Source organism: Microcaecilia unicolor, chromosome 4, assembly GCF_901765095.1.
Source record: "Microcaecilia unicolor chromosome 4, aMicUni1.1, whole genome shotgun sequence".
Classification (NCBI taxonomy): Eukaryota; Metazoa; Chordata; class Amphibia; order Gymnophiona; family Siphonopidae; genus Microcaecilia; species Microcaecilia unicolor.
This window is the reverse complement of record NC_044034.1, coordinates 58,105,922-58,133,341: the sequence shown is the minus strand read 5'-3', so window position 1 is coordinate 58,133,341 and position 27,420 is coordinate 58,105,922. Positions and strand designations below refer to the sequence as shown.

Below are 27,420 nucleotides of genomic sequence, written 5' to 3'. Positions count from 1 at the left end.
TGAATGTGGAGCTTTTTTCTCAAATGCCAGTTTTTTTTTGTTTTATTTAACTAACAGTCTTAAATGTCTGTTCTACTATTTAGATGTTATATACATCGTTATCTTACAAGTAATCTGTTATGCTCCATCATTGTGATTCTAAGTCTATTATTAATTTTAAAATACACTCTTTGCAAAGCTGCTGAGATTATAAAGGTTAGTGATTTATATGAATTTAAATTCATTTTTTTTAAACAGGCCTTCCTGAAATCTGTAACAGTTTACTAGAGAAGTGCTTGAATCAAGGCTTTGCTAAGCATAAACCAGATCAGCTGACAATAAACCAGTATGAACCAGGACAAGGTATGTAAGTAAGTAGGAACAACACAGCTGAAACTTAGGTCTTAAAATTATGTACATACATTTTCGGTTTATTGTATGGTATAAAGTCAAAGACATACAAAAAGATGTGTTTTAAGAATCCATATATAGGATCTAAACTGTAAGTATAAGACTTTCATATGATAAATGTAACATTAGAAATGTGGACTTGCTAATTTTATTTATGAGGATTTGTATTAGATTGTGGTTCTCCATCTACAATGGCTATAGATAGTTTACACACCTTGAGTGTGTTTCTCATTTTGCCAGTGTACAGATTTCAGTGCATTGAATTGATGAGTTTTTTGCACCCGACACATAATACTAGATGTTTTATTGGGGGGCAAAGCATATAGCCAAAAAAATAAACAAATCTGAAATTTAACAGTTGGATAAGTCTTCATCCCCCCCCCTTTCCAATACTTAGATTAAGTACTTGATGGAAGCACCTTAGGCAGCAATTAGAGCAGTGAGTTGGATAGGGCTTCACTAGTTTGCACACTTAGGTTTGTCAGTATTAGACCATTCTAATTTACAGAACAATTCAAGGTCAGTTGGGGTCCTTGGAGAGTGTCGATGGACAGCAATCTGCAAATATGGTCACAGATTGGATTGAGGTCTGAGCTCTTATTGGGCCACTCATGGACATTTACCTCTTTGTTTCTTAGTCAGTCCATTGTAGGTTTGACTGTATGCTTTTGATCAGTATTCTTCAATGCAAGGTCCGGGAGCCAGTGGCGGCCCCCTGGAGACCTCTAGGATGTCCCTCATCATTTTGGCTTTTTTTTTTTCTGCTAATCTCTGCCTCTCTACCCAAGTTCATGACAGAAAGGGGGAAGTGGATGAGGTATTTTTCAATAGATGAAGAGCATGCATTTGGAAATGCCCACTTCCTTGAGGATACGCCCAATAAAGATTGAAGCCAGGCTGGTAAGGTGAATGTCATTGACACACACTGGTCGGTAGTGTTTTGACCTCACTTGGAAGATATTTGGCAGCTACCCTTCAACTCATTTGGATCCAAGGTGGCCCCAGCTTAAAAATTAGTGAAGACCATTCTTTAGATTGTTGTCATACTAAAAGATGAACATCCATCCCAGTGTCAACTGTTTTACCAAGGGTAGGAGGTTTTGTTATGGTTTAATGGGACAGAGTCAACATGAATTTAACCAAGAAAAGTCTTGCCTCACCAATCTGCTACATTATTTTGAAGGCAAGGATAAATGTGGATAAAAGTGAGTCAGTTCATAATAGTGTATGTAGATTCTCAGAAAACGTTTCACAGAGTCTCTCTTGAGAGACTCCTGACGAAATTTAAAAACCAATAGAATAGGAGGCAACATTCTGTTGTGGATTGGGAACTAGTTAAAAGACTGAAAACAGAGTAGTATTATAGAGCCAGTTCTCTCATTGGAGGAAGGTACATAATGGAGTACCACAGGGATTCCTACTGGGACCAGTGCTTTTAACATATCGATGATCTGGAAATGGGAATGACATTTGAAGTGACCAAATTTGCAGACGACACAATTATTCAAAGTTGTTAAATCACATTGGACTGCAAGAAATTGAAAGAGGACTGTGGGAGATGGGAAGATTGGGTTTCGAAATGGCAGATATTTGGCAGATGAAATGTAATGTGGACAAGTGCAAAGTGATGCACACTGAGAAAAATAGCTCACATTATAATGCTAGGTTTCACATTAGAAGTTATCACCCAAGAAAATGATCTAGGTGTTATCATCGACAATATGTTGAAATCTTCTTCTCAATGTGTGGCTGCAGTGACCGCTTCTTATTTGGCACAGAAATCTCAGCAAGCTGTCTCCACACTGACATTGGCTCCAGCCTTACCGATGCCTGTCCTCGATGACTGATTGGTTCCAGACCACGCTGAAGGAAGAGTTAGCAGGTTTGCTACAGCTCCAAAGTTTGCAGGCATTGAGGGTGCTTACGCCAGCCGAAGCACTCATCCATTCTGGTGGTCAAATCTGCTCTCAAAAAGGGCTAGGAGTTTCAGGTTTCATTCCTTGGCGCCCTTGGGCAGGAAGGCCCAGAGCTTAGATTTTTTGGGGAGGAAGGTTCATCAGGCTTTGATGCTAGTCTCCTTTATCCAGGACTACCCAGCTCTCATGGCTGCTGTGACAGAACAGTATATTTTAAACCTATAAAATTGCCTTTATTAACTCTTGAAGTGCATTTCTCTAGTTTGGCCAGCAGGTGGTGCACGTTTTATTTTAAAGCTGTTATAGAAAAGTGCAAGCTGTCTTTTAGTTTCACTTAGTGAAGAAGTGAATCTACAGTACTGTGATCAGTATACTTTTAAAACTTGTTGACTGGGCTCTGATTGACCTGGAGTTGAAATTACCCAGCAGTTGTTACTGGCTGTTGCTTCAGTCTTAGTCCAGGAGAAAAGAGAGACAGATCTCTTTGCTGAGGCTCGGTGAATTATATGTCCTGATCTCTCAGGTACTGTTTAGACAGTATGCAAATATTGAGTTAGTGTTATAATTTATCCATAATTTAGTTACCTGTTATTGTTTGCTTATTGCACATTTTTTTTTGTTCATTGTGACAACAAACCTGTTTAGTTTGTTGACTCTGCCTATCTGGACTGATAAAGAATCCTGGTGTTTTTTTGCTTTCTGGGAACTGTGGGACCACTGGGAGTGTGGCTCCAGTAACCTAGAAATCACTGGGGATAATTGGAGAGTGAGAGACTCGCCCATAGGCGGTTGTGACCCAGTTGGTGGGAGGAGGGTGCTAGTGTAGAGCACAAGCAGCAGGTGCAGGCGGACCTGAACAGTGCTGGGGATAGATCCTATTAATGTCGGCTGCGGGGTAACCCCAGGCGGGTGGCTAGGCATTTCATGATAGCTGCTTGTCTCTGACCTTGAGCCTACAGTCTAGGAGAGGCTAGCGGACGTACCTTGCCGGGGAGACAGCCTTTTTGGGAACAAGGTGGAAGGGGTCGCTGACGTGACACATTCCAGTCCGTCCGTCTCTTGGCGGCCACCTCCTGCATCCTGCTCTACTAGGAGATTCTTTGGTGGATCTCGAAGAAGTTCCTACTACTGTCAAAGATGTAGGTTTACTTTTTCTGCCTGTCCTCCACAGCAGACCCAGAGCCTGCGACGTCCACAGCCTGCTACCCTGGCAAAAGCAGGGGCAAGCTTTTGACTGGTTCCAGGAGAGCATAACCAGTGTCAACGACCTGCTGGTAGGAAGGAGGCTAAAGTTTTTCCAAGACAGGTGGCTCCTTTTAACCTGACAGGTGGGTTCTCCAGATAGTTCAAGTGGAATATGTTCTCAATTGACAGTTAACACTCCAAATTGTCCACACGAGTGTTTCTTTTCAGCTGTTGGCATGAGCAGGTACTTGCAGCGGAAGGCTCCACCCTTCTCCAAGCCCACGCAGTTGAGCCTATCCTACCAGGATGGGAAGGGCAGGGATTCTATTCCAGGTGCTTCCTCCTAACCAAGAAAATAGGGGTATTTCACTCCATCCTAGACCTAAGGGTTCTGAGCATATGTTTGGTCAAGGAAAAGTTTCAGGATGGTTTCCCCCCATGATTCAGGAAAACGATTGGCTATTCTGTCTAGACTTGAAGGATGCATATACCCACATCCAGATACTTTCCTGTCACTGGAAGTATTTCAGATTTCTAGAAGCACCACTTCCAGTACTGCATCCTGCCATTTGGCCTCAAATCCCCTGTACAGGATATTCAGCAAATGTTTTGCAGTAGTCACAGCGTCGCTAAGCAGCCTGGGAGTACATGTGTCTCTCTACAAGGATGATTAGCTGGTCAAGAGCACATCATGGAAGGGTGCTTAAGCATTAGTGCATAGAACTGTACAGGTGTTGGAGCTCCTAGGGTTTGTATCAACTATCCAAAGTCCTATCTCGAACCCGTTCAGCAATTGGAGTACATAGGAGCCCTGCTAGATACAGAGTGCTCTCAAACCTTCCTTCCTCAGGATCGAGCAACTGCTTTCATGGCAATTGCTGATCAGGTTCGCAGCAGCCAGCAGGTAACAGCTCGGCAGATGTTGAGATTGTTAGGCTATATGGCTTCTACAATACATGTTATGCCCTTGGTACATCTCCATTTCAGGAGAGCCCAATGGACCCTAGTTTCTCAATGGCATCAGACCAGGGGAACCTAGTAGGTGTCATTGAGTTCACGCCACAGCTCAAACAGTTTCTCCGCTGGAGGCTCATTCAGTTCAGTTTGACCCTGGGACCACAAATGCATCCAACCTGGGATGGAGAGCTCATGTAGATTGCCCGCCAAGGAGATGTCCTTCTACATCAATCTCCTGGAATTGCGGCAATCTGGAACACTCTAAAGGCTTTCAGAGCTTGGCTGATGGATCAAATATTCTAATTTAAATGGACAGTCAGGTTGCAATGTACTACGTCAACAAGCAGGGGGGTATGGGATCCTACCCCTTGTGTCAGGAAGTAGTCAGTGTGGCAATTTGCTCTCAAGTTACAGCATGGTGCTTAGGGCCATATACCTGGTGGAAAAAGACAATTGTCTGGCGGACAGACTGAGCAGGCTCATGCAGTCATATGGAGTGCTCTCTCAAAATATAGGTTTAGCCCACGAGATCTTCTGAATGTGGGGCATCCCCTCGGTGAACCTCTTTGCCACTCATCTCAATAAAATCTCTCAGTACTGTTCCAGACTCAGATCACATGGCAGACTAGCATCAGATGCCTTCCTCCTGCATTGGGGAGAGGGTTTTCAGGATATCCCCAACTGGGTTGAAAACCCCTGAGATAGATTATAACTAGAAGGGTGGGAGCTTATGAGAGAGACAAAAAAAAAAAAGAGGCTTGAAGTAGAATAGAAGAGACATGGAGAGGGGCTAGAAAGTGAGGGTATGGGAGATAGAAAGTGGCTGGTTGGCGGGGGTGAGGGAGAGAGAAGGAGAGGCTGGAAGGAAGTGGGGAGGGGAAAAGAAAGTGATACTCTCTTATGTTGTCACTCTTTATTTGATTTGATTTGGCATTAAAGCTGGGGCATCCATATCACTGCTGGCGCCTTGCCCAGGCTGGCTGTATGATTGGGATGAGTCTCTGCTGAGCTGTTGTATCAGTGGAGATGTAGACAAAGACATCGCTGTGGAAAGAAAGAAAGAAACAAACAAACAGGTGCTTAGTTATAGGCAATGAGATGAGGCTCATGATGCGGAGCCTGTGTTCCCCCATATGACTACAAGAGGTAATTCCTCTCCCCACCCCAGCCCATGATTTTAAATGTTTAATGTGGATTTTCTCATCAAAGGTTTGGGGACGCTTGTACCAGGAATTATAAACACTGCCTTCACAGTAGCCCTGAGCCATGAATTGACCCCAGGTCCTTCCGCATGGCACCTCATTGTGCCAATTTCCAGCTCTGTTCCACTGAGCCACAATTGATGAAGTTTAAGAAGTGGAAGTTCCATAACCAACAATTCATGCTATAGGTGATGATCTTGGATTTGTTTTGAGGCAGGAGGAATAGTTCTCTTCCCCTTAGGCTTAACCAGAATTCTTTTAGAGATAACTGTACTTAAATGGAATAGTGAAATGCGGTATAATAGTTTGAGTACAAAACTTTGATATAGGAAATGTCTTGTTATGTGAAATTTCAATAACTGTTTAAGCTTTCAGCTTCCTCTGTGACTGTGGCAGGCTTTTTAATCAGATTAAATTACATAATTCTATTGTCCCTTTCTGCTTTTTCTGTTTTTACATGGTTACTGTGTCTGCATGTCTTTTTTTTTTTTTTGTTCTCTCACTATTTCTCTGCTTTTCTTTCCTGTGCCATTATAAATTATTACCTTTGTGTTTCAGGAATTCCTCCGCATGTTGATACTCATTCTGCTTTTGAGGATGAAATAATCTCTCTCAGTTTGGGAGCAGAGGTAATATTCACTTTTATTTTTTTGTTTTGCAAAATTTGTAGGCACTTAATTTAATAGGGAACAATGGGGCTGTGAAAAAGCTGAAGGAAAAGATCAGTATAATATTTACCTAAAGCTGGTACGCAGTTCTTTCAGTAATATTGGAGCATTAACGCCGGGATTCTATATATATTGCATAAAGATTTCCGTGCGGAAATCGATGCATATTCCATAACAATGTGCATAACTTAATTAGTTAACATGCTAATCGGCGCTAATAAGCAATTCTTAGCACTAATTGGCATTAATTAGAATTTATGTGCACTACTTGCTAAGCGTATTCTGTAACGTGCGCTTAATATTCTAAGTCGATAGTTGAAAAGTAGGTGTGGTTATAGGAGTGGAATGAGTGGGTCGTGGGCATTTCTAAAATCTGTGCGTGTTATAGAACACACCTGCTCCATGCCTAATTTAGGCGTTGGGATTTACACCAGGTTTTAGTTGGCATAATTGACAGTGACTAAAATTAGTCACACGGAGCAGCACTTGGCATATTTTATAATGTGCGCATAAATTAGGGGTCCTTTTACAAAAATGCGCTAGCAGTTTTAGGGCACGCTAAATGCTAGCGATGCCCATAGAAATATATGGGCGACTCTAACATTTAGTGTGTTACTTTACTGCGTGCTAAAAACACTAGTACACCTTTGTAAAAGGACCCCTAAAAGTGTACTTTATAGAATACGCTTTGATTTCTACATGGAAATCAAGACGCAATATATATAATCTAGCCCTATATGTGTAGGGTTATTGTGAAATATGTGCAAATTGTATATTAAGCAAGCGATGATTAGATTCATAAAGCAGGACATTTTAGAGGCCAATAGTACAGTATATCCATGTTCAGAAAGGAAATAGACCAGTTTATGAACTCTTATTACAATATGGCTGTGAAGATGGCATCATGATAAGTTGTAAAGTGCACACTCAGGATAATTTTATAACAGGATGCTTGAAAAAGATGCCTATTGCAAGGCAGTTTTATGACGTCCCCACAGAAGCCTTTTTATAAAATAGGACCCAGAAGCAAGCCTACCAGCACATAAATCCTGATGCACAAAGTTAAACCTTTTCTGAAAAAGGTGTAAATGTGTGTGAGTACAAGCATATTTTATAAAATACACACATACATTGCATCTTCACCCCTGCTCCACCCAAACTAGGCCTCAGGAATGCTTATTTGCTATTTTGTCGGTGCGCATACTTATGTGCATGTATTCTGCCATTTTCAATGTGTAAAACATTCTTTACATATGGAAAATACTTTATAAAATATCATTTCCCCTTTGTCATTTGGCAGTGTGGGTGACGATAATGGGGTGATGTGGGAGAGGATGTACATGGCATTGGTTGTTAACCCAGTCTTTGGTGCACCCCTAGCTAGTCGGGTTTTCAGGTTAGGGAACAAACAGAGGCAGGGGATCTGCATTGCAGGTGCAGCAAAATAGGCAGCAGACCACCAGTGTAGAAGGTAGAAAGAAAGGGATCCTTTTACTAAGGTGTGCTGAAAAATGGCCTGCGGTAGTGTAGGCGCGTGTTTTGGGCGCACACAGAATCATTTTTCAGTGCACCTGCAAAATGCCTTTTTTAAAATTTTTGCCGAAAATGAACGTGCGGCAAAATGAAAATTGCAGCGCTTTCATTTTGGATCTGAGACCTTACTGCCAGCCATTGACGTAGCGGTAAAGTCTCACACGGTAACCAAGCGGTAATGACTTACGCGCCTCAAATGCCACTTGGCATGCGTCTGAAAATAAAAATTATTTTTCGGGCGTGCATATCGGACACGTGCCAAAAATGAAATTACCGCAGGAGCCACGTGGTAGCCAGGCAGTAACTCCATTTTGGCGCGCGTTGGGAGCGCATAGACGCTTACACGGCTTAGTAAAAGGGTCCCAAAGTCTTTAATATTACCAAACAAATGCTTGTGCCTGACTTTGCCGTGTTTAGCCAAATAGGCTGAGTCAGAGGCAAAAACTAGAGGGGAAGGATTAAAAGTGTATGTCCCTCCAGAACTTTTTGTTCTAGAGGGACATATGCTTTTAATCTTTCCCCTCTAGTTTTTGACGGGTTTTCAGGATATCTGTAATGAATATGCATGAGAGAGAGAGTGCATGCATATCTGTCTCGTGCATATTCGTTGTGGATAGCCTGAAAATCCAGCAGGCTAGGTGTGCCCCAAAGACTGGGTTGAGAACCATTGGTGTATGGCATATATGTGTGTGTGATCTAGAGATTAGTGTAAGTGAGGGGGGAGCTAGAGATTGATGTGTTGTGGGTAGAGAGTCTTCAGGAGAGGTAGATTCTGTTCAATATATTTGTGAGTGACATTGCCGAAGGGTTAGAAGGTAAAGTTTGCCTTTTTCCGGACGATACTAAGATTTGTAACGGAGTGGATACCTGGGAGGAAGTGGAAACATGAAAAAGGATCTGCGGAAGCTAGAAGAATGGTCTAAGGTTTGGCAATTAAAATTCAATGCGAAGAAATGCAAAGTGATGCACTTAGGGAATAGAAATCCACGGGAGACGTGTGTGTTAGGCGGTGAGAGTCTGATATGTACAGACGGGGAGAGGGATCTTGGGGTGATAGTATCTGAGGATCTGAAAGCGACGAAACAGTGCGACAAGGCAGTAGCTAGAAGGTTGCTAGGCTGTATAGAGAGAGGTATTACCAGCAGAAGAAAGGAGGTGTTGATGCCCCTGTATAAGTTGTTGGTGAGACTCCACCTGGAGTATTGTGTTCAGTTTTGGAGGCCCTATCTTGCTAAGGATGTAAAAAGAATTGAAGCGGTGCAACGAAAAGCTACAAGAATGGTATGGGATTTGCGTTACAAGACGTATGAGGAGAGACTTGCTGACCTGAACATGTAAAGACTGGAGGAAAGGAGAAACAGGGGTGATATGATACAGACGTTCAAATATTTGAAAGGTATTAATCCGCAAACGAACCTTTTCCGTAGATGGTAAGGCGGTAGAACTAGAGGACATGAAATGAGATTGAAGGGGAGCCAGACTTAAGAAAGATGTCAGGAAGTATTTTTTCACGGGGAGAGTGGTGGATACTTGGAATGCCCTCCTGCGGGAGATGGTGGAGATGAAAACGGTAACGGAATTTAAAAATGCGTGGGATAAACATAAAGGAATCCTGTTCAGAAGGAATGGATCCTCAGAAGCTTAGCGGAGATTGGGTGGCAGAGCCGGTGGGGGGAGGCGGGGCTGGTGGTTGGGAGACGGGGCTAGAGCTGGGCAAACTTCTATGGTCTGTGCCCTGAAAATGGCAGATACAAATCAAGGTCAGGTAACACAAAAAAGTAACATATGAGTTTATCTTGTTGGGCAGACTGGATGGACCGTGCAGGTCTTTCTCTGCCGTCATCTACTATGTTACTATCAGGCTTATTTTCGAAAGTGATGGGCCATCTTCCGACATAAATCGGGAGATGGCCGGCGATCTCTCAAAAGCGGCGAAATCGGTATAATCGAAAGCTGCTTTTTTGACACCATCGCCGCTTTCCCGTTGCCGAGCCGGCGAAAGTTCAAGGGGCTGTGTCGGCGGTGTAGCGAAGGTGGGACATGGGTGGGTATGGGCGTGGCTACCAGATGGCCAGCTTTCGCGGATAATGAAAAAGAAAGCAACGTTAATCAGTATTCGCTAGGTTTACTTGGTCCTTTTATTTTCATGACCAAGCCTCAAAAAGGTGCCCCAACTCACCAGATGACCACCAGAGGGAATGGGGGATGACCTCCCCGTACTCCCCCAGTGGTCACCAACCCCCTCCCACACTAAAAAAATAAAAATAAATACCTTTTTTGCCAGCCTGTATGCCAGCCTCAAATGTCATACACAGCTCCCTGACAGCAGTATGTAGGTCCCTGGAACAGGTTTTGTTGGTTGCAGCGGACTTCAGGCAGGCGGACCTAGGCCCATCCCCCCCTACCTGTTACATTTGTGGTGGTAAGTGTTGAGCCCTCCAACCCCCCCCCAAAACCCATTGTACCCACATGTAGGTGCCCCCCATCACCCATAAGGACTATGGTAGTGGTGTAGAGTTGTGGGGAGTGGGTTTTGCGGGGGATTTGGGGGCTCAGCACCCAAAGTAAGGGAGCTATGCACCTGAGAGGTATTTGTATATTTTTAAAAAATTTTTAGACGTGCCCCCTAGGGTGCCCGGTTGGTGTCCTGGCATGTGAGGGGGACCAGTACACTACAAATGCTGGCTCCTCCTACGACCAAATGCCTTGGATTTTACCGGGTTTGAGATCGCTGGCATTTTTTTCCATTATTGCCAAAAAACAAAAACAGCCATCGCAAACCTGGCGAACTCTGGCATTTGGCCGGGCCAAACCGTATTATCGAAAGAAAAGATGGCCGACCTTTTTCGATAATACGGTTCGGCCAGCTGTTTGCGGCGCCACATAAATAGATCGCTGGCTATCTATTTTGCCGGCACCGTTCGATTATTCCCCTCTATGTTACTATACGTGGAGAGGGGTGTCTAAAGAGGATATGCAGGTATTTAGTGCCTACTCCATTCACACCCTTCTCACCCTCACCTCTCATCATTGTCGTTCCCCCTTAGTAATTAACCATGTGAGCCTCCAGCTTTAACCACATAACTTTTCCTTTGAAACTTACCTCATGAAAAGAATGCACACACATTTGCTTCTGTTCTTTGGCGCACACAAATTTTTCCTTCCACTCCATATCTTCTCTAGTATGTCCAAAAACTGTTATGGTGGTGCCCTCCACCAACTCAGCTACTTGCTTGTGTATGGTATGAAGAATTCCTTGACAATTGCCTTGTCTGATAGAAAAAAACTTCCAGTCACAAACAAAAATCACTTTGAAGATGCTTTCACCCTATCCCCCTAATGTAGGTAAATGAACACATCCTCATTCCTCAACCCGTACTGATGCCTCAGTTCTTCTAAAGGGATTAGCCTTGTTGAATCTTCCATCCTCCATCATTACCTGCTCCACAGGTTGTATTCCACAGTGCTGCCAGTGCTGAAACCCCCTTCCTTGCATCCCCAAAAAGAAATTTCCATCATCTCTCAGGGGTAGGATTACAAACTATTCCACAGAATGATGCATGTGTGCACAAATATGTTTTCAAACTCTGCAAGTACTTGAAACAATTCCCAGTGTCTCATGGGCACTAGCAGCTTCTTTGCCCTGACGTGTAATATATTCAAAGAAAAGGGACTTGCCAAATCATAAACTGTCCATGGGTTAATCGGACATGACAAAAACCAATTCTTAAGATGTCTTACCAGCTTATTTTCGAAGGAGATCACCGACCATCTTCCGACACAAATCGGGAGATGGCCGACCATCTTCTGAAGCCGGCGAAATCGGTATAATGGAAAGGCGATTTTGGCCGGTCCAACTGCTTTCCGTCGCAGAGCCGGCCATAGTTAAAGGGGGCATTTCGGAAGGGTATTGGAGGCAGGATGGGGACGTTGGTAAGACATAGCCAGCTTCAGCTAATAATAGAAAAAAGAAGGCCGGCTCTGAGGAGCATTTCGCCGGCTTCACTTGGTCCATTTTGTTTTAGGACCAAGTCTCAAAAAAGTGCCCCAATTGACCAGATGGCCACTGGAGGGAATCTGGGATCACCTCCCCTTACTCCCCCAGTGGTCACCAACCCCCTCCCCAAAAAAACCCAAAAACCTTTTTTGCCAGCCTCTATGCCAGCCTGAAATGGCATACCCAGCTCCCTGACAGCAGTATGCAGGCCCCTGGAGCAGTTTTTAGTGGGTGCAGTGCACTTCAGGCAGGTGTACCCAGGCCCATCCCCCCCCCCCCCCCCCACCTGTTACACTTGTGGTGGTAAATGGGAGCCCTCCAAACCCCCTCCAAAACCCACTGTACCCACATGTAGGTGCCCCCCTTCACCCATAAGGGCTATGGTAATTGTGTAGAGTTGTGGGGAGTGGGTTTTGGGGGGGATTTGGGGGGCTCAGCACCCAAGGTAAGGGAGCTATGCACCTGGGAGCTATTTTTATTTTTTAGAAGTGCCCCCTAGGGTGCCCGTTTGCTGTCCTGGCATGTGAGGGGGACCAGTGCAGTACAAATGCTGGCCCCTCCCACGACCAGATGCCTTTGTATTTAGCCGAGTTTGAGATGGCCGGCCTCGGTTTCCATTATCAGCGAAAACCGAGGCCGGCCATCTCAAACTTGGCCATCTCTGACATTTTGCCGGCCCCAACCGTATTATCGAAACGAAAGATGGCCGACCATCTTTTTCGATAATACGGTTCGGGACTGCTGTTTGCGGCGCCGGCCATATAGATGGCCGGTGCCGTTCGATTATGCCCCTCTTAGGGAGCAGGCCGTATTATAGCATTCCAGATCCAGGAGTCCCAAACCTTCCCTGTGCCACAGTTCCTTCAAAACTTTCAGGGGGATATGAGCCCTTTTCCCCTTCTACAGAAATGCATTTTATCATACAATCCATCACTTGAAGGTTTCTCCTAAGTTATTGCAGAGGTAGCTGCTGAGGCACATATAACCACTTAGGAAAAAGAGCCATTCTATACAAAGCTTGTATACCTCCCAAGGACAATGGCAGTTCTTTCCAATCCTGTAATCGAGCTTTGTCTCCTTTTGCAAGTTATTAACATTGCAATGATATAAGTCACAAGAGTTTGCTTGTAAAGTAATACCCAAATATTGAAAGGAATTTGCCATCCATCACAAAGGTAAAGTCCCTGCCCATCACCTTATTACATTAGAGTCAGTTGGGCATTCTTCTGATTTTATTCATGATCAAATTAAACCCAGAGAAGGTACAAAACTCTGAATTCATGAACAGCACACATAAGAATTGCTCTGGGACTCTAATTTGCACTGAAAGATCATCTAGAAATGCAGAAAGTTTAAGCTCACATTCCCATATTTGAACCCCCGCTAATGTCTTGGTCCACTCTGGAGCCTGTTCATTAAAGGTTCAAGTGTTAACAGAAAAAGCAGAGGAAATAAGGGACAACCCTGAAGAGTACAGCATTGAAGCTGAAAGTCTAGTGTCCTCATTTCATTAACTGTGACCATTCCCTCTGGGGACGAGTAGAGGAATTGTACCACAATAAGGTATAATCCTCTCTCCCAACCTGTATTGTTCCAAAACCAAAAAAAAAAACATGTATGGCCAACTAATCCTATTGATAACCTGTTGTTCATCAAAACTGATAAGAAACAATGAGAGGCCGTCTGCAGCAGTACGATTCAATGTAGCTAAGATACTCTTATTGCTGGTCACAGAGAGATGCCTCTATAGAAAACTCATCTCAGACACATGAACTGCCACTAGTAGGAAAGGGACAAATCTGTCTGCTAAAATTTTAGCCAAAGCAAATGATTGAAATTCAGTAAAGAGATTGGCCTATAGGATTCTAGTTCTCTAGATCAATTATGTGTGTGTATACCTCCCATGAGGGTACTCTACTGCTAATTCCAGACTCCGTTCATTTTATCTCGTTGCACCTCACGCCTGGAATAGACTTCCCGAGCCTGTACGTCTAGCCCCGTCTTTGGCCGTTTTCAAGTCCAGGCTAAAAGCCCACCTCTTTGACACTGCTTTTGACTCCTAACCACTACTCTCTTGCCCTGTACCTCACCTCTTAGTTGTTCTTTCTATTTACCTGTCTTGTCTTATTTAGATTGTGAGCTCTTTGAGCAGGGACTGTCTTTTCGTGTATGGTGTACAGCGCTGCGTATGCCTTGTAGCGCTATAGAAGTGATAAGTAGTAGTAGTAGTAGTAGTACTCTAATCTTATCGTGCAGTATTTACTGCTAAATCCATTTGGTTCTGGTACCCTATACACATGCTGTTCTTTTATAACCCATTGAGTATCCAAAGCTATGATAGGGACACTTAGGACATCCAATTGATGGGGCAGCTCACAGGCCTCTGAATACCTCCTTGCCAATCACTTGACCGCTCCTTAAACATTCTTACATTAATTTGTGTTCTGTTAACTCCCTTAGGCTTCCCCACTCAGTTACAGATCTATGTGTCATGTCACATTACAAAGATGGTGAACAAAACTGGCCCTAGGGCTATACCCTGAGGCCTTTCTCTTATCTGAGTGATTTCCATTAGAACTCACCCCCTAGAATGCACAGCTTCTTACAAAGCCACCTGTGTTAGGCGATGGTCGAATCTTTTAAAAATTAAAATAACCCACATCCAGTGCATCCCCTTGATGCGATTTTCTCATCACTTCAGTCAAAAAGACAAATTTCATTATTTTTCCGATATATCCTGCAACAAAACAGAAGAGGTAATTATAAATATTGATCAAGTAAATCTAATGGTATATGCTAGATTTTGAGTATGGTTTCATTTGCTTTAGCTGTGTATATTTGCATTTCAGCACCGGTACTGCAGACAGCTCCTTTAAGTTATGGAGGTTGTGATGATCATTATCACCATTTGGTGTCTCTGGAGATCTACGAATTGTGAGGGTTCTGCTTGTATTCATGGATCCAGTTTTAACACTGGCAAAGCTGTAATGAGTGTAGCCTGTGGAAGAGACTGAGGGCTTCCTGTTACTGATTTGCACTAAGCGTGAAAGAAGCTTAGTTAATAACAAGATTTTTCTCCCATTGTGCTTGTTCCGACTTGGGTTTTGCTTGAAGTTTAAATCAATTTACGTGCCTCAGTAACTATGTGGTTCATTGCCAGCATTTAATAATGAACTAAGACAGTGTTTGCCAAAAGATTTGCATAAGCAGGAAGGATTTGTTGCCAGTGAAGCTTTCAAGGACTGGAAAAAAACTCCATTTTTTTGATTAATGTTAAGTTTTATACTAATCCTAATTACAGTGCTAACATTTACCTAAGACAACAGAACAGTTTGTAACATAGAGAATACATAATGTTGTCCATTAGGGAAAGGTAACATTCTTGATGATCATAAGTGATGGAAGCTGTTGCTCATGAACAGAGAAGACTTGAACTATTTGTAAAATTCTCTTCCCTTATAAAGATGACAAGCGAAGATAAGCCATGCGTCATAAAATCTACATGTAAACTAGGGCTGTACATTTAACGCATTAATAATGTGATTAACGAGGTAAATGTTTAACTCTTGTTGCTCTTGTTGGGCAGACTGGATGGACCATACAGGTCTTTATCTGCCGTCATTTACTATGTTACTAGGAAACTTTTATGCACTTTGAGTAAACAAAGTATAAATTGTACTATATATTTGGGTTCACCAATCATTGCTCAAATGAATGATTTTAAGCAATCATTAAATAAACTTTAAGAAAGTATTATTTCATCTTTTGGTTTCAGAACTGTAACCATTGTTTTAGAATGCTGCAGAAGATTTAGTTATGAGTGGTGGTAACTACAATTGTGCAGATACCTACAATTATAGCCATAGTGATTTATTAATTGTAATGGGAATTATCTTTAAATGTGTGTTTATTTGAATTTATAAACTATTTGTTGTATAAATGATTTGCTCCAAGCAGGGTACAAGCCAAATCCATTTACAATAGTACAGACTAAAGATATCTATGTGTTCTTTGGAAGAAAAACAGGAAAGGATAAATATGATAGAGATATTTAAATATCTCCAAGGCATAAATACCCAGGAGCTGGGCCTCTTTCAGGTGAAAGGAAGCTCTGAAACAAGGGGTCATAGGTTGAAAGGGAATAATTTTGGGAGTAATCTAAGGAAATGCTTCTTTAGAAAGCATGATGGATATGTGATATGGCCTACCAGTAGAGGTGGTAGAGACAGGGACAGTATCTGAATTTGTGCAAGTATGGGACAAGCACAAAGGATCTCTGAGGGAAAGGGAGGGATTATAGAGCTTAGTAGTTAGTATGGATGGGCACACTAGATAAGCCATTTTCTCTGTTTCTATATAAGATGCATATAGTTCACACTTCCTATTTGTGTGAGCCTGTACGTCAAGCTCCATCTCTGGCTGTCTTCAAATCTAAGCTAAAAGCCCACCTTTTTGATGCTGATTTTAACTCCTAACCCTCGTTCGCTTGTTCAGAACCCTTATTTTATCATCCTCACTTTAATATTCCCTTATCTCTTGTTTGTCCTGTTTGTCTGTCCTAATTAGATTGTAAGCTCTTAATGTTCAAGTGTACAGCGCTGTGTACGTCTAGTAGCGCTATAGAAATAAGTAGTAGTAGTAAAATAGTTGAAATCGTTTTACAACGCATATATACGTGTTACAGACTGACCTGAACATGCCCTCAGTAATTTCTCTCTTTAACCAAGTTTAAGGGTACATATGCAATAGAAGCTCACACTTTTAGCCAGGCTAAGTTACCTGGATAAATGGTTTTCGAAATTGTCCTGCTGGATTTTTGGTTTAGCTAATCGTCAAATCTGTTCTGTTTCTTTAAAACATTAGTGCCACATATTCTCTGCAGAATTCAGAGCATATGCTCTTAGATCAGTGCTTTGGGGAAAGGCAGAGAGAGGAGAAATAAAAGGTCAACCCTGCTTGGACCTTCCAGAGGCTGAAGTAATCCACAAGTACCTTTTGAGATCAGAGAGCATGTGGCCTTTTATTGAAAAGATGACTTGATTCCTCAAAGAACCAGATCTCTTGCTATTCCTGGGTTTGCTTTGCTCCCAAGTGTATTACATTTTCTTGCCTCCAGATTTTTTCAAATCAATGTGCCTACATTTGCAAAATGGAGCGGATCTTGCTTTCCTCCAGGTACCATAAGCCACACAAAGATGACTTAGGAATTCTGTAAGATTTCCTTATCAGAAGCCATAATGGCAGGACCTGAAAGGAGATTTTGCCATAGCTAGCATACCTAATATGTTGGCAGTAATTAATTGCAGATATAGGGAGAGTTCAGTAGATAGAGAGAAGTTCTCTCATGCCCCAGATGGGTGGGGAGAATCGACATAGCAGATTCTAGGAATCTTTGGGTGTCATCAACCTGAGTAGTAATGGGAGACAGACAAGGAATGCTGTACTCTAATCTGCACCACTAAAGGAGCCAGGAGGCAACCAAGGGGGCTGTGCTGTCAAGAGTCTTCACAGGAAGGGAACGACCTCCTCTTTTCCCTTGCACAGAATATGGTTAAGCAGTCAGGAGAAGACTGTAGAGTCAAAGTCCTAAGAGTTAAGGAAAAAGAGCTGATGTTGAAGGTTTTTGTGATTTTTATCTTTAAGCAGCAAGGTTTCCAGATGGTGTTAAAAGAGCTTGAGTAGACTGAGTCTAGGAACTGTTTGTGTTTCTGCTTCAGTAGTGGATAATTTCTGATGCCTTGAATTGTGACCTTGAAGGTTTTTTAATTTAATACTGTTCTGCTATTTTTATATGCCTGTGCTATTTGCTTTTATGACCTCTTAGAAAACTATTTTTTGTGGTTTGAAACAAATGCCTTGTCTGGATTATTTTCTATATTGGAGAAGAATGAGTGATCCCTTAAACCTCCAAACAGACATTACATTACAGAAGTAAAAGATTTGCTGCAGCCTCAGAAGATGAACATCCTTGCTTAATATCTACCTTGGGATCTGTCCCCACCAAGATAACATAATAGGGTACCTATGTGCCTTTATAAAATACTAGTAAAAAAGGCCCGTTTCGTACAGAAATGAAACGGGTGCTAGCAAAGTTTTCCTCGGAGTGTGTATGTTTGAGAGAGTGAGTGTGTAAGAGAGTGAATGTGCGCGCGTGTGTGTGTGTGTGACAGAGGGAGAGTGAGACTGGGTGCGAGTGTGTGTGTGAGAATGAGAGTATGTGCCAGGGTCTCCCCCCCCCCCCCCCCCCGGTCTGTCTCCCAGTTGCAGGGGGGATTCCCCCCTCCCTCCCAGTTCCAGGGGGGCTCCCCCCGTTCCTTTCTCCCAGTTGCAGGGTCCCCCCTCCCAGTTGCAGGGTCTGTCTGTGTCCCCTCTCCTTTTGTCCTCAATTTAAAAACGACAATGTGAAGCAGCAGCTCCTAGGTTTGCTTGTTTGTGAGTGTATAGCAATGACAGCTGCGTGGGGGAGTTGAAACAGAGATTAACCAATGGGCTTCCTTGCTTACCGTACACTTGCTTGGGTCACTTCCACTCCTGTGTATTAAACGTTTTGAAGCATGTCATAGGTTTGCTTCTTTTGTTTTCAGTGAATGGGATGACGGCTGCGCTGGAGTCGTAGCCAGTGGTGTTTCCTCCCCCCCCCCCCCCCCGCTTCAGAGTCGCCAGTGGTCCTCGACCCCGAGCCCTCACCCGCCTCCTCCACATTGGACACTCGCCGCAGCCATTTGCTCGCCGTGTTGCCGCCCTCCCTCTTCGTCCTGTGCGAGAGTGTGAACCTGGCCTCTCTCCTGCTTTCGGCTACTGATTGGCTCCTTGAATGTGCTCCGCCCTGAACGTCATTACGTTTGACACGAGGGCGGGGCCCACATCTGCTGATACAGAGCTTCGAACAAACGAACTGGCTTCATTGACGTCAGTGGTCAATGGAACGTTGAGAGTGCTTTTTATGTCCAGATGGGGCGTGGCCTAGGGCGCAGATGGGCGTGGCTGAGTGCGGGAGTCCGAATATCCTAGGTCAGGAGCCACAGTTGGAGAGAGGTGAGCTTCAGAACGTCTGAGGGGGATTCAGAATGTCTGAGGGGGATTTTATTTATATAGATTGTAAATTCCCAGAACTAGCTCAAGTTGCACACGGATGCCAGCACACGGATGCGCCAAGTTAGGATAAATGCATGTGTGTGTACTCTTCATGTCTACACATGCATGTTGTAAATCTGCATGTATTTCACAACCGTCTTCCTTTCTACCCAAACTATGGCCCCAGGAAAACCTATGTGAGAAGATAGCATAAATGTCGGCACATACTATGTATGCAAAAACCCGTTGTTTTGTATTATAAAACAGGCTTTGCACACAGAAAAAAAGCTTTATAAAATGACCTGCCTCCATTGGGTTTATACATATGTTGTGCTGATACCATGTCATGAAAAGGAAGGGAATGCTAGCTACCTATGGTTCTGTAACCTCTTTTTATGGGGTCTCACTGCCTTCTTTTAGCAGTGTTAGGAGAGCTAGGATTGTAATTTTGGGATGAGTATTCCTTCCTTCACCCCAAAACAAAAATGAGGATGTTATAATGCCTTTGTATTTCTCCATGGTGTGACTGCACCTCTAATATTGTGTTCAATTCTGGTCACCGCATCTCAAAAAAGATATATTGGAATAAGAAAGGGTGCAGAGAAGGGCGACGAAAATGATAAAGGGGATAGGATGACTTTCCTATGAGGAAAGGCTAAAGCGGCTAGGGCTCTTCAGCTTGGAGAAAAGGCGGCTGAGGGGAGAAGTGTGAAGAGTCTGTTCACACTTTCCAAAAATACTAGGACTAGGGGGCATGCGATGAAGCTACAATTTAGTAAATGTAAAATGAATCAGAGAAAATGTTTCTTCACTCAACGTGTAATTAAATTCTGGAATTCGTTGCCAGAGAATGTGGTAAAGGCGGTCAGCTTAGCGGAGTTTAAAAAAGGTTTGGCCGGCTTCCTAAAAGAAAAGTCCATAGACCATTATTAAATGGACTTGGGGAAAATCCACTATTTCTGGGATAAGCAGTATAAAATGTTTTGTACATTTTTGGGATCTTGCTGGGTATTTGTGACCTGGATTGGCCACTGTTGGAAACAGGATGCTGGGCTCGATGGTCCTTTGGTCTTTCCCAGTATGGCAATACTTATGTACTTATGTAACCTACACACAGTACATTTTCCACATGTTCAGGGGTATGTCAACATAGGCTAGCCAAGAAAGGAACCTGCCTGGCAAGAGGCTACCCCATTATAACATTTTGAAAGTGGCTGATAGCACAGAGAAGAAAGCTGGTGTGCTTTTGATATGGAAAGAAGAGATGAATGTTCCATTGCCAGGAATGTACTAAAATGCAGGTGAAGACAACCACCTCTAGAGAGAGACCAAAAACGATGCAGTTGACAAAGCCCAGGGGTTGACAGGGTGGTATGATGGGATGAGGCGCCATGAGCCTTCATTCACAACAACCCAGATTTTCCATTATGTTATATCCCCTTCCAACACACTTAGCCCAGTCATTGGCTGGGGATCATACACTAGTTTGGCCACTAGGTATCACTGCTGTGCAATGATTGAGACTCCCTCCACACCACTTCTAGTTCTAGTCTGCTTCGGAAGCAGTGTTGTAGCTGGGGAATTGGACCTAGGTCCTCTGACTGATAGTGTGCGGTACTACCCCTGAGTCTCTGATAGTTTTAATGGTTAAGTTATAATAGGTTTGTAAAAATTAGACATGAGTTTTGCATAAATGCATAGTTATTACATGTTAGAATATTGTGGATTCAAGTGGGCAAGATTCCTGACTTAAAAGGTAATGAATTTGAAACCTAAAAACAAATATTCTTATCAGGCTTAGCTGTATCTTAAAATCTAATTTATGTCAATAGTTAATAAAGGTACTTAAAGTAATCCTTAATTTGCTGGTAGAGTTTTATCTTTGTAAGCTATTTATATTCTCAAACCTTTTTATGGAATCGCAGTGCACTGTGAATCAAATGGAGTCCGAGAGCCTTCTACAAATTAACAGTGAATAAGCTGAACATCAGGGCATTGGAAGGCTTTATCTTTATGCCAGCATGACTTGAGTACTGGAATTCAATAAAGAAAGCTGATTTGGTCTAACCATTGACGTCATTACCTATTGTTGCACAGGGCTATTTTAGTACTGTGCAGAATCTAATTTGAGACATGTATTATAATTAAACTGTTATGCATTAAAGAAGAACCAGTAAAAATGTGCTTAGTGCAAGGAATTGCATGTCAAGGTTTCAGGGCAGGTGGAATGAATGGAAAGTTGCACAATTCACATGGAAATTTACTGTATTCATATTTAAATGCTTGTGCACAAATATAATTCATGTACACGTTCCATGTCTTGTGCATCTGACTGATTTGTGGCCTTTATGGACTGGAGATTCACCTCATTGCTTTTTACAATTTATTATTAAGCACTTTTCCCCTTTATGTTATTCTTCCTTTTAAATTGAACTGTGAGTGAGAACATTGAAGCTAATTTAGAAAGCCTGCTATGTTATGCTACACCGGGACTTTTATTCCACCTTTACCTCTAAAGTTCAAGGATGGAATACATCTAAAAGAGACCAGATCAAAATATCCAGGAATTACAGTTCAAACAAGTAACAGTTAACACAGAACTCAATCAATGCAATCCAATCAATTAGAATCTGAAGATACAAGGCCAATATTGTGGAATAAAAAAGTGTTTAGCTCATGGGCGTAGTTTGACTGTTTCATTTGGGGGGGGGGGGCAAAGGATGGGGCGGGACATATTCATTTGCATATATGAATAGCATTTGCATAGCATAAATGAATATGCTAATATGGAGGAAGGAAGGGAGAAAGAACTGGCTTTTTTGGGGGGGAATAACCATAATGAATATGTATGAGATATCAAGCCAGATCTTTCTCCCTTCCTTCCTTCTTTCCTCCTTACCCAGCACTCCCTCTTCATCTCCAGTAGTATTTCCCCATGTTGGAATGTAATTGTATTTTACATGCATTGCCTGTCACCTATTATTTCTCTGTGATTACTCTGTGACCTCTGATGTGAATTACTTAGAGAGGTCACACAGCTATGCAACTTCCTGTGGGGGTTAGATGCAGCAGATGCAGCACATGGAGCACATGGAGCTCATGATCTCTCCTAACCTGAGAGGATCTATGGTGGTGTGAGCATCCATTACCATCTAAGCACATGGAAGGAGCTGATAATACAAATGTATAGTAATATGTATATAAAAGCCTGTCTGATTATAATCTAACTACAAACTGTGAGTAAACAGATGTTTTGTTACTTCAACTTTAAAGTGACTCAGCAGTGAATTATTCAGGGGTGAATGAGAGAGAGATGAAGAAAGAAATTAACATTTCTAAAGCTGAAGCTGTGTGTACTAAAATCTGCTAATTATTTACTACAAATAATCCAACAAAAGGGTTATGGGCCCAGGGCTCAGGAATTGAAAAAGAAGAGAAATATTACCAGGCAGAAAAAAAGGCCACATTTTTTCTCTTAAGTTTTAAAGGAAAGATTCAGTCTGTCTCTCTCTCCCCCCACACAGCAGACAGAAGGCTAAGAAAATGGCTGAGGGAAGAAATTCACCATTTTTCTATTCTCTCAAGGTGCCTAAATTAACTGAGTTTAATTATCAGCAGTGGGAACTAAGATTCATATGTCTCCTTCGAGCAAAAGGATTAAATATATGCTTAGACCAAGACAGAACAGCTGAAAATATGGCTGAATGGGACAATGCAAACTATTATGTGAAGTGCATGCTTTTGGAAGCTCTCTCAGAGAAACAAGCCATATTAGTGGAGGGAAAAGATACACCAAAGGACATTTTATATAAACTGAGAACTATGTATGCAACTACATATGCAAAGCAGCAACCAATTTGGCTGGCAGAGTTGAATGAAACCAAATTAAGGGATAAAGTAAATGTAATGATCACATTATGCATCTTATGTCTTCATTTCAAAAGTTAGAACTTTCTGGAATTCCCATGTGTGATGCATTGAAAAGAGCATTTCTTTTTACCTCACTATCAAAGAAGTTTGATGTTTTTAGGTCTGTAAATGAGGCCATTGAAGGGCAATCTTTTGAACAGGCAACATCAAAACTAAGGCAGGAATGCATAATAAATGATTCTGAGGAGATGTGTTCTCAAAGTCAGTCAGAGAGAAATGAAACAAATTTCTTGGCAAAGAACAGAGGAAGGCGGAGCTATGGGAAAACTCCACCCAAGGGCAAGCTGATTTGCTACTCATGTGGAAAGGAGGGACATGTATCTAAATGGTGTAAGGAAACACAAAACACTCCCTCTAGCTCACCTAAGCCAATGGAACTAAAGAATTTTCAAACCAGGAAATGTATGAAGGACAAAGATAAACACAAGGGCTTTCTAATGGCAGAAAAATCTTTGACTATGGTAAATAATAATTCAAATGAAAGTACTTGGATTTTGGATTCAGGGAGCACATGCCATTTAACCAATTGTAAGAATTTCTTTCAGGAAATGTGTCCAGAGGAAGGTATTCTTAAAACTGCAAACGCAGGGACTGCTAAGATCCAAGCAAAAGGTATTGGATTCTTAAAATGCAAAGTGTCTAATGAAGTTAAAGAAATTCCTGTAAGTGATGTCTTGTATATTCCCCAAGCAGTTTGCAATATGCTTAGTGTATCTACATTAGATAAGAAGGGATTTGCGATTCATTTTGAAAACAGTAAGTGCACAATCTCTAAAAATGATGAAGTGTATGCTGAAGCTTTTATGCATAATGATGTTTATAAGCTGAACATTTCAGGTGAAGCCTCACATATGGCGCAAGTAAGGAAGAATGATGGTAAATATAGTCCGGAAATCTGGCACCGCCGCCTGGGACATCGTGATTCTAAGGTGATCCAGGATCTTTACAGTAAGCAACTGGCCACCGGCATTCAGATAAGTGCAGATGCTGGTAAAATGGAGAAATGCATAGACTGTGTTACTCAAAAAGGTGTGAGACCCTCATTTCCTGCATACACAGGAAATAGGAGTAATAAAGTACTGGACTTAATACACAGTGACTTATGTGGACCGTTTAATATCCCATCATTGGGAAATAACAGATTTGTGCTAATATTCTTGGATGATTTCTCTAGATATTGTGTGGCCTATTTGCTGAAAGAAAAAAGTCAAGTCACAGACATGCTGAAGAAATACGTAGCCATGGTGAGCAATAAATTTGAAAGAAAACCAAAGGTTCTTCAGACCGACAATGGTGGTGAGTTCACTTCACAAAGCATGCGCACATTTCTAGAACAAGAAGGCATTCAGCATATCACAACAGTAGCTTATACACCAGAGCAAAATTCTGTTGCAGAGAGAAAATTTAGGTCACTTGTGGAAATGACCAGATGTATGCTGTCAGATAGCAATCTCCCTAAAAGACTATGGGGGGAAGCCATTCTCACAGCAGTGTACCTACAAAACAGAATGCCAGCTAAAGGCGCTGAGCGCACACCACATGAGACATGGCATGGTAGGAAGCCAAACCTGTCACACATAAGAACATTTGGAAGTACAGCATATGCTCATGTACCAAAGCAAAGAAGGCATAAGCTGGATTCCACAACAGAAAGGGGCATTTTAGTTGGCTATGCTCCAGGACACAAAGGATATAGAATTTTGAATCTGAAAACTGGCATTGTTGGCATAAGACATGTTACATATTTTGATGAAAACAAAAGGGTTGATAAAGGCTGGATTATCCCAGATGAGCCTTATCATCCAGAATATGAAACTAGAACCATAATAGACATGCCAGTGTATATAAATGCCATACCAAGGCAGATGTCTGAAAGCAACTCATCTGTATCTAACGAGGAACAGGCAGAGGAAGCAGACACAGAAAGGATCATTGAAGAAGACAGTACAGTTGGAGAAGGGGAATCAATTGGAGAAGAACTCTCAGATTTAGAGGATGCGGAAAGGTCAGACCAACCTGTTGTCAGACGCTCATCCAGGGAAAACAAAGGTGTTCCACCCCCAAGACTGTCTTACCTAACAAAGTCAGCAGAAGCTCAAGAGCCCTTAACATGGGATGAGATTGAGAAAATGCCAGCAGAAGAAGCTGCTGAATGGCGTAAAGCTGCACAAGAAGAAATTGATGCATTGGATAAAAATAATACTTGGATTCTTACAAAATTACCTCCTGGCAAGAAAGCTATAGGATGCAAATGGGTATTCAAGTTAAAAAGGAATGCACAAGGAAAAGTGGAAAGGTATAAAGCCAGATTAGTGGCAAAGGGATATCTTCAAAAATATGGAGAAGATTTTGATGAAGTGTTTGCACCTGTAGTGAAACACACGACAATAAGAACACTTCTGAGCATTGCAGTCTCAAAAGGCATGCAAGTCAACCACATTGATGTGAAAACAGCATTTCTTCACGGAGATATAACTGAAGACTTGTACATGGAACAACCAACAGGTTTCATAAATACAAAACAAAGACAGCTAGTGTGTAAATTAAACAAAGGTCTTTATGGATTAAAGCAAAGTGCAAAATGTTGGAATGAAAAATTGCATGAAATATTGACAAATTTAGGATTTAAGCAAGGTGAAGCAGATAAATGCTTGTACACTAGGTGCACAAATGGACAATATGCATACATTTTAGCTTTTGTTGATGATCTGCTCATTGCAAGCAAAAGTGAGCAAGAGTACAAGGACATTGTAAAGTGTTTAAACCTCAATGTTGAGATAAAAGAACTTGGTAATGTGTCATACTATCTTGGTATAGAAATTGAGAAACAAAATGATGGTTCTTATCTTCTAAGCCAGAAGCAGAAAATAAATGAGCTTATTGAAAGTTTAGGTATGCAAGATGCCCAAGTTGTAAGCACTCCCATGATCACTGATTTTCTGAAGGATGAAACAGTAAGAGAACCTTTACCAGATAACATCCAATATAGATCAGCCATAGGTAAGCTTTTATATCTAGCTACCACATACAGGGCTGATATAGCAAATGCAGTAGGAATTTTGAGCAGAAGGGTCAGCTCACCTACCAAATCAGATTGGACTGCAGTTAAAAGGATGGTAAGGTATTTAAAGGGTACCATTGATTGTAAATTAAAGATTTCAGCCAATAGTAATCCAAAACTAATATGTTACTGTGATTCAGATTGGGCAGGGGATCATTCTGATTATAAATCCACAAGTGGATATGTGTTTATGTATGGAAATGTACAAATTTCATGGGCCAGTCATAAACAAAGTATTGTGAGTTTGTCTTCTACAGAAGCTGAATACGTGGCCGTATCGGAAGCGTGCAGAGAACTGATATGGATTGAAAAACTTTTGCTGGATTTCGGAATAGCTGAACAGAGACCAATCCAGATAATGGAAGATAATCAGAGCTGCATCCGACTGTCACAGAATGACAAGGTTCAGTCACGCACCAAGCACATCGCAACGAAATACCACAACGTGCGAGAGTTGGCGAAAGAAGGGGTCATCAGTCTACACTATTGTCACACCAGTGAGATGACAGCTGACATCATGACCAAACCGTTACCCAGAGAACATTTTGTGAATCTGCGTATAAAGCTTGGACTTTGTATGAATAAATAATTGCATGACAGTTATGCATGAGAAGGGGTTTGTTGGAATGTAATTGTATTTTACATGCATTGCCTGTCACCTATTATTTCTCTGTGATTACTCTGTGACCTCTGATGTGAATTACTTAGAGAGGTCACACAGCTATGCAACTTCCTGTGGGGGTTAGATGCAGCAGATGCAGCACATGGAGCACATGGAGCTCATGATCTCTCCTAACCTGAGAGGATCTATGGTGGTGTGAGCATCCATTACCATCTAAGCACATGGAAGGAGCTGATAATACAAATGTATAGTAATATGTATATAAAAGCCTGTCTGATTATAATCTAACTACAAACTGTGAGTAAACAGATGTTTTGTTACTTCAACTTTAAAGTGACTCAGCAGTGAATTATTCAGGGGTGAATGAGAGAGAGATGAAGAAAGAAATTAACATTTCTAAAGCTGAAGCTGTGTGTACTAAAATCTGCTAATTATTTACTACAAATAATCCAACACCCCACCCCCTTTCCCATACCATTCCAGTGTTGACCTTAGAATGCTCTTTATGTAGATCCTTCAAGAGGTCATGATTTAGGCTCTAAAACCCTTTCTGATGTTTTGGTGCCACCTCAGTAAGACCAAAGCACAATCTCTTCACTGTAAAACACTATACACAAATGTGTGCAAAAACACACTCATAACCGTACCAAACCATAACAGCACTAATTCCAAGGACAGAACAAGTTACAACCTTATGCGTGAAAAGGCAGAACTGTAATTACACCAGGCTCTAAAACACCAATACACTACCTCGTGAGAAAAACAAAAAGAGCTGCAAATACTACACGCTAGCAGAATACTACACCTTGATCACACATGAAAAACACATGACACAACAGACATGACACAAGGAACTAGAAATCAAAAAATATGAAGGCAAAATAC

The 27,420-nt window shown here is 42.0% G+C and overlaps 1 protein-coding gene across 1 annotated transcript in view; it reads left to right on the top strand.

The window, feature by feature from the left end:
• The window catches only part of ALKBH8 (alkB homolog 8, tRNA methyltransferase), an 86,115-nt gene that overhangs the window by 29,190 nt on the left and 29,505 nt on the right, over positions 1-27,420 (top strand). The window contains 2 exon segments of the mRNA XM_030200258.1: positions 238-342; positions 6,209-6,279. Coding sequence (XP_030056118.1) covers positions 238-342; positions 6,209-6,279 — 176 coding nt within the window.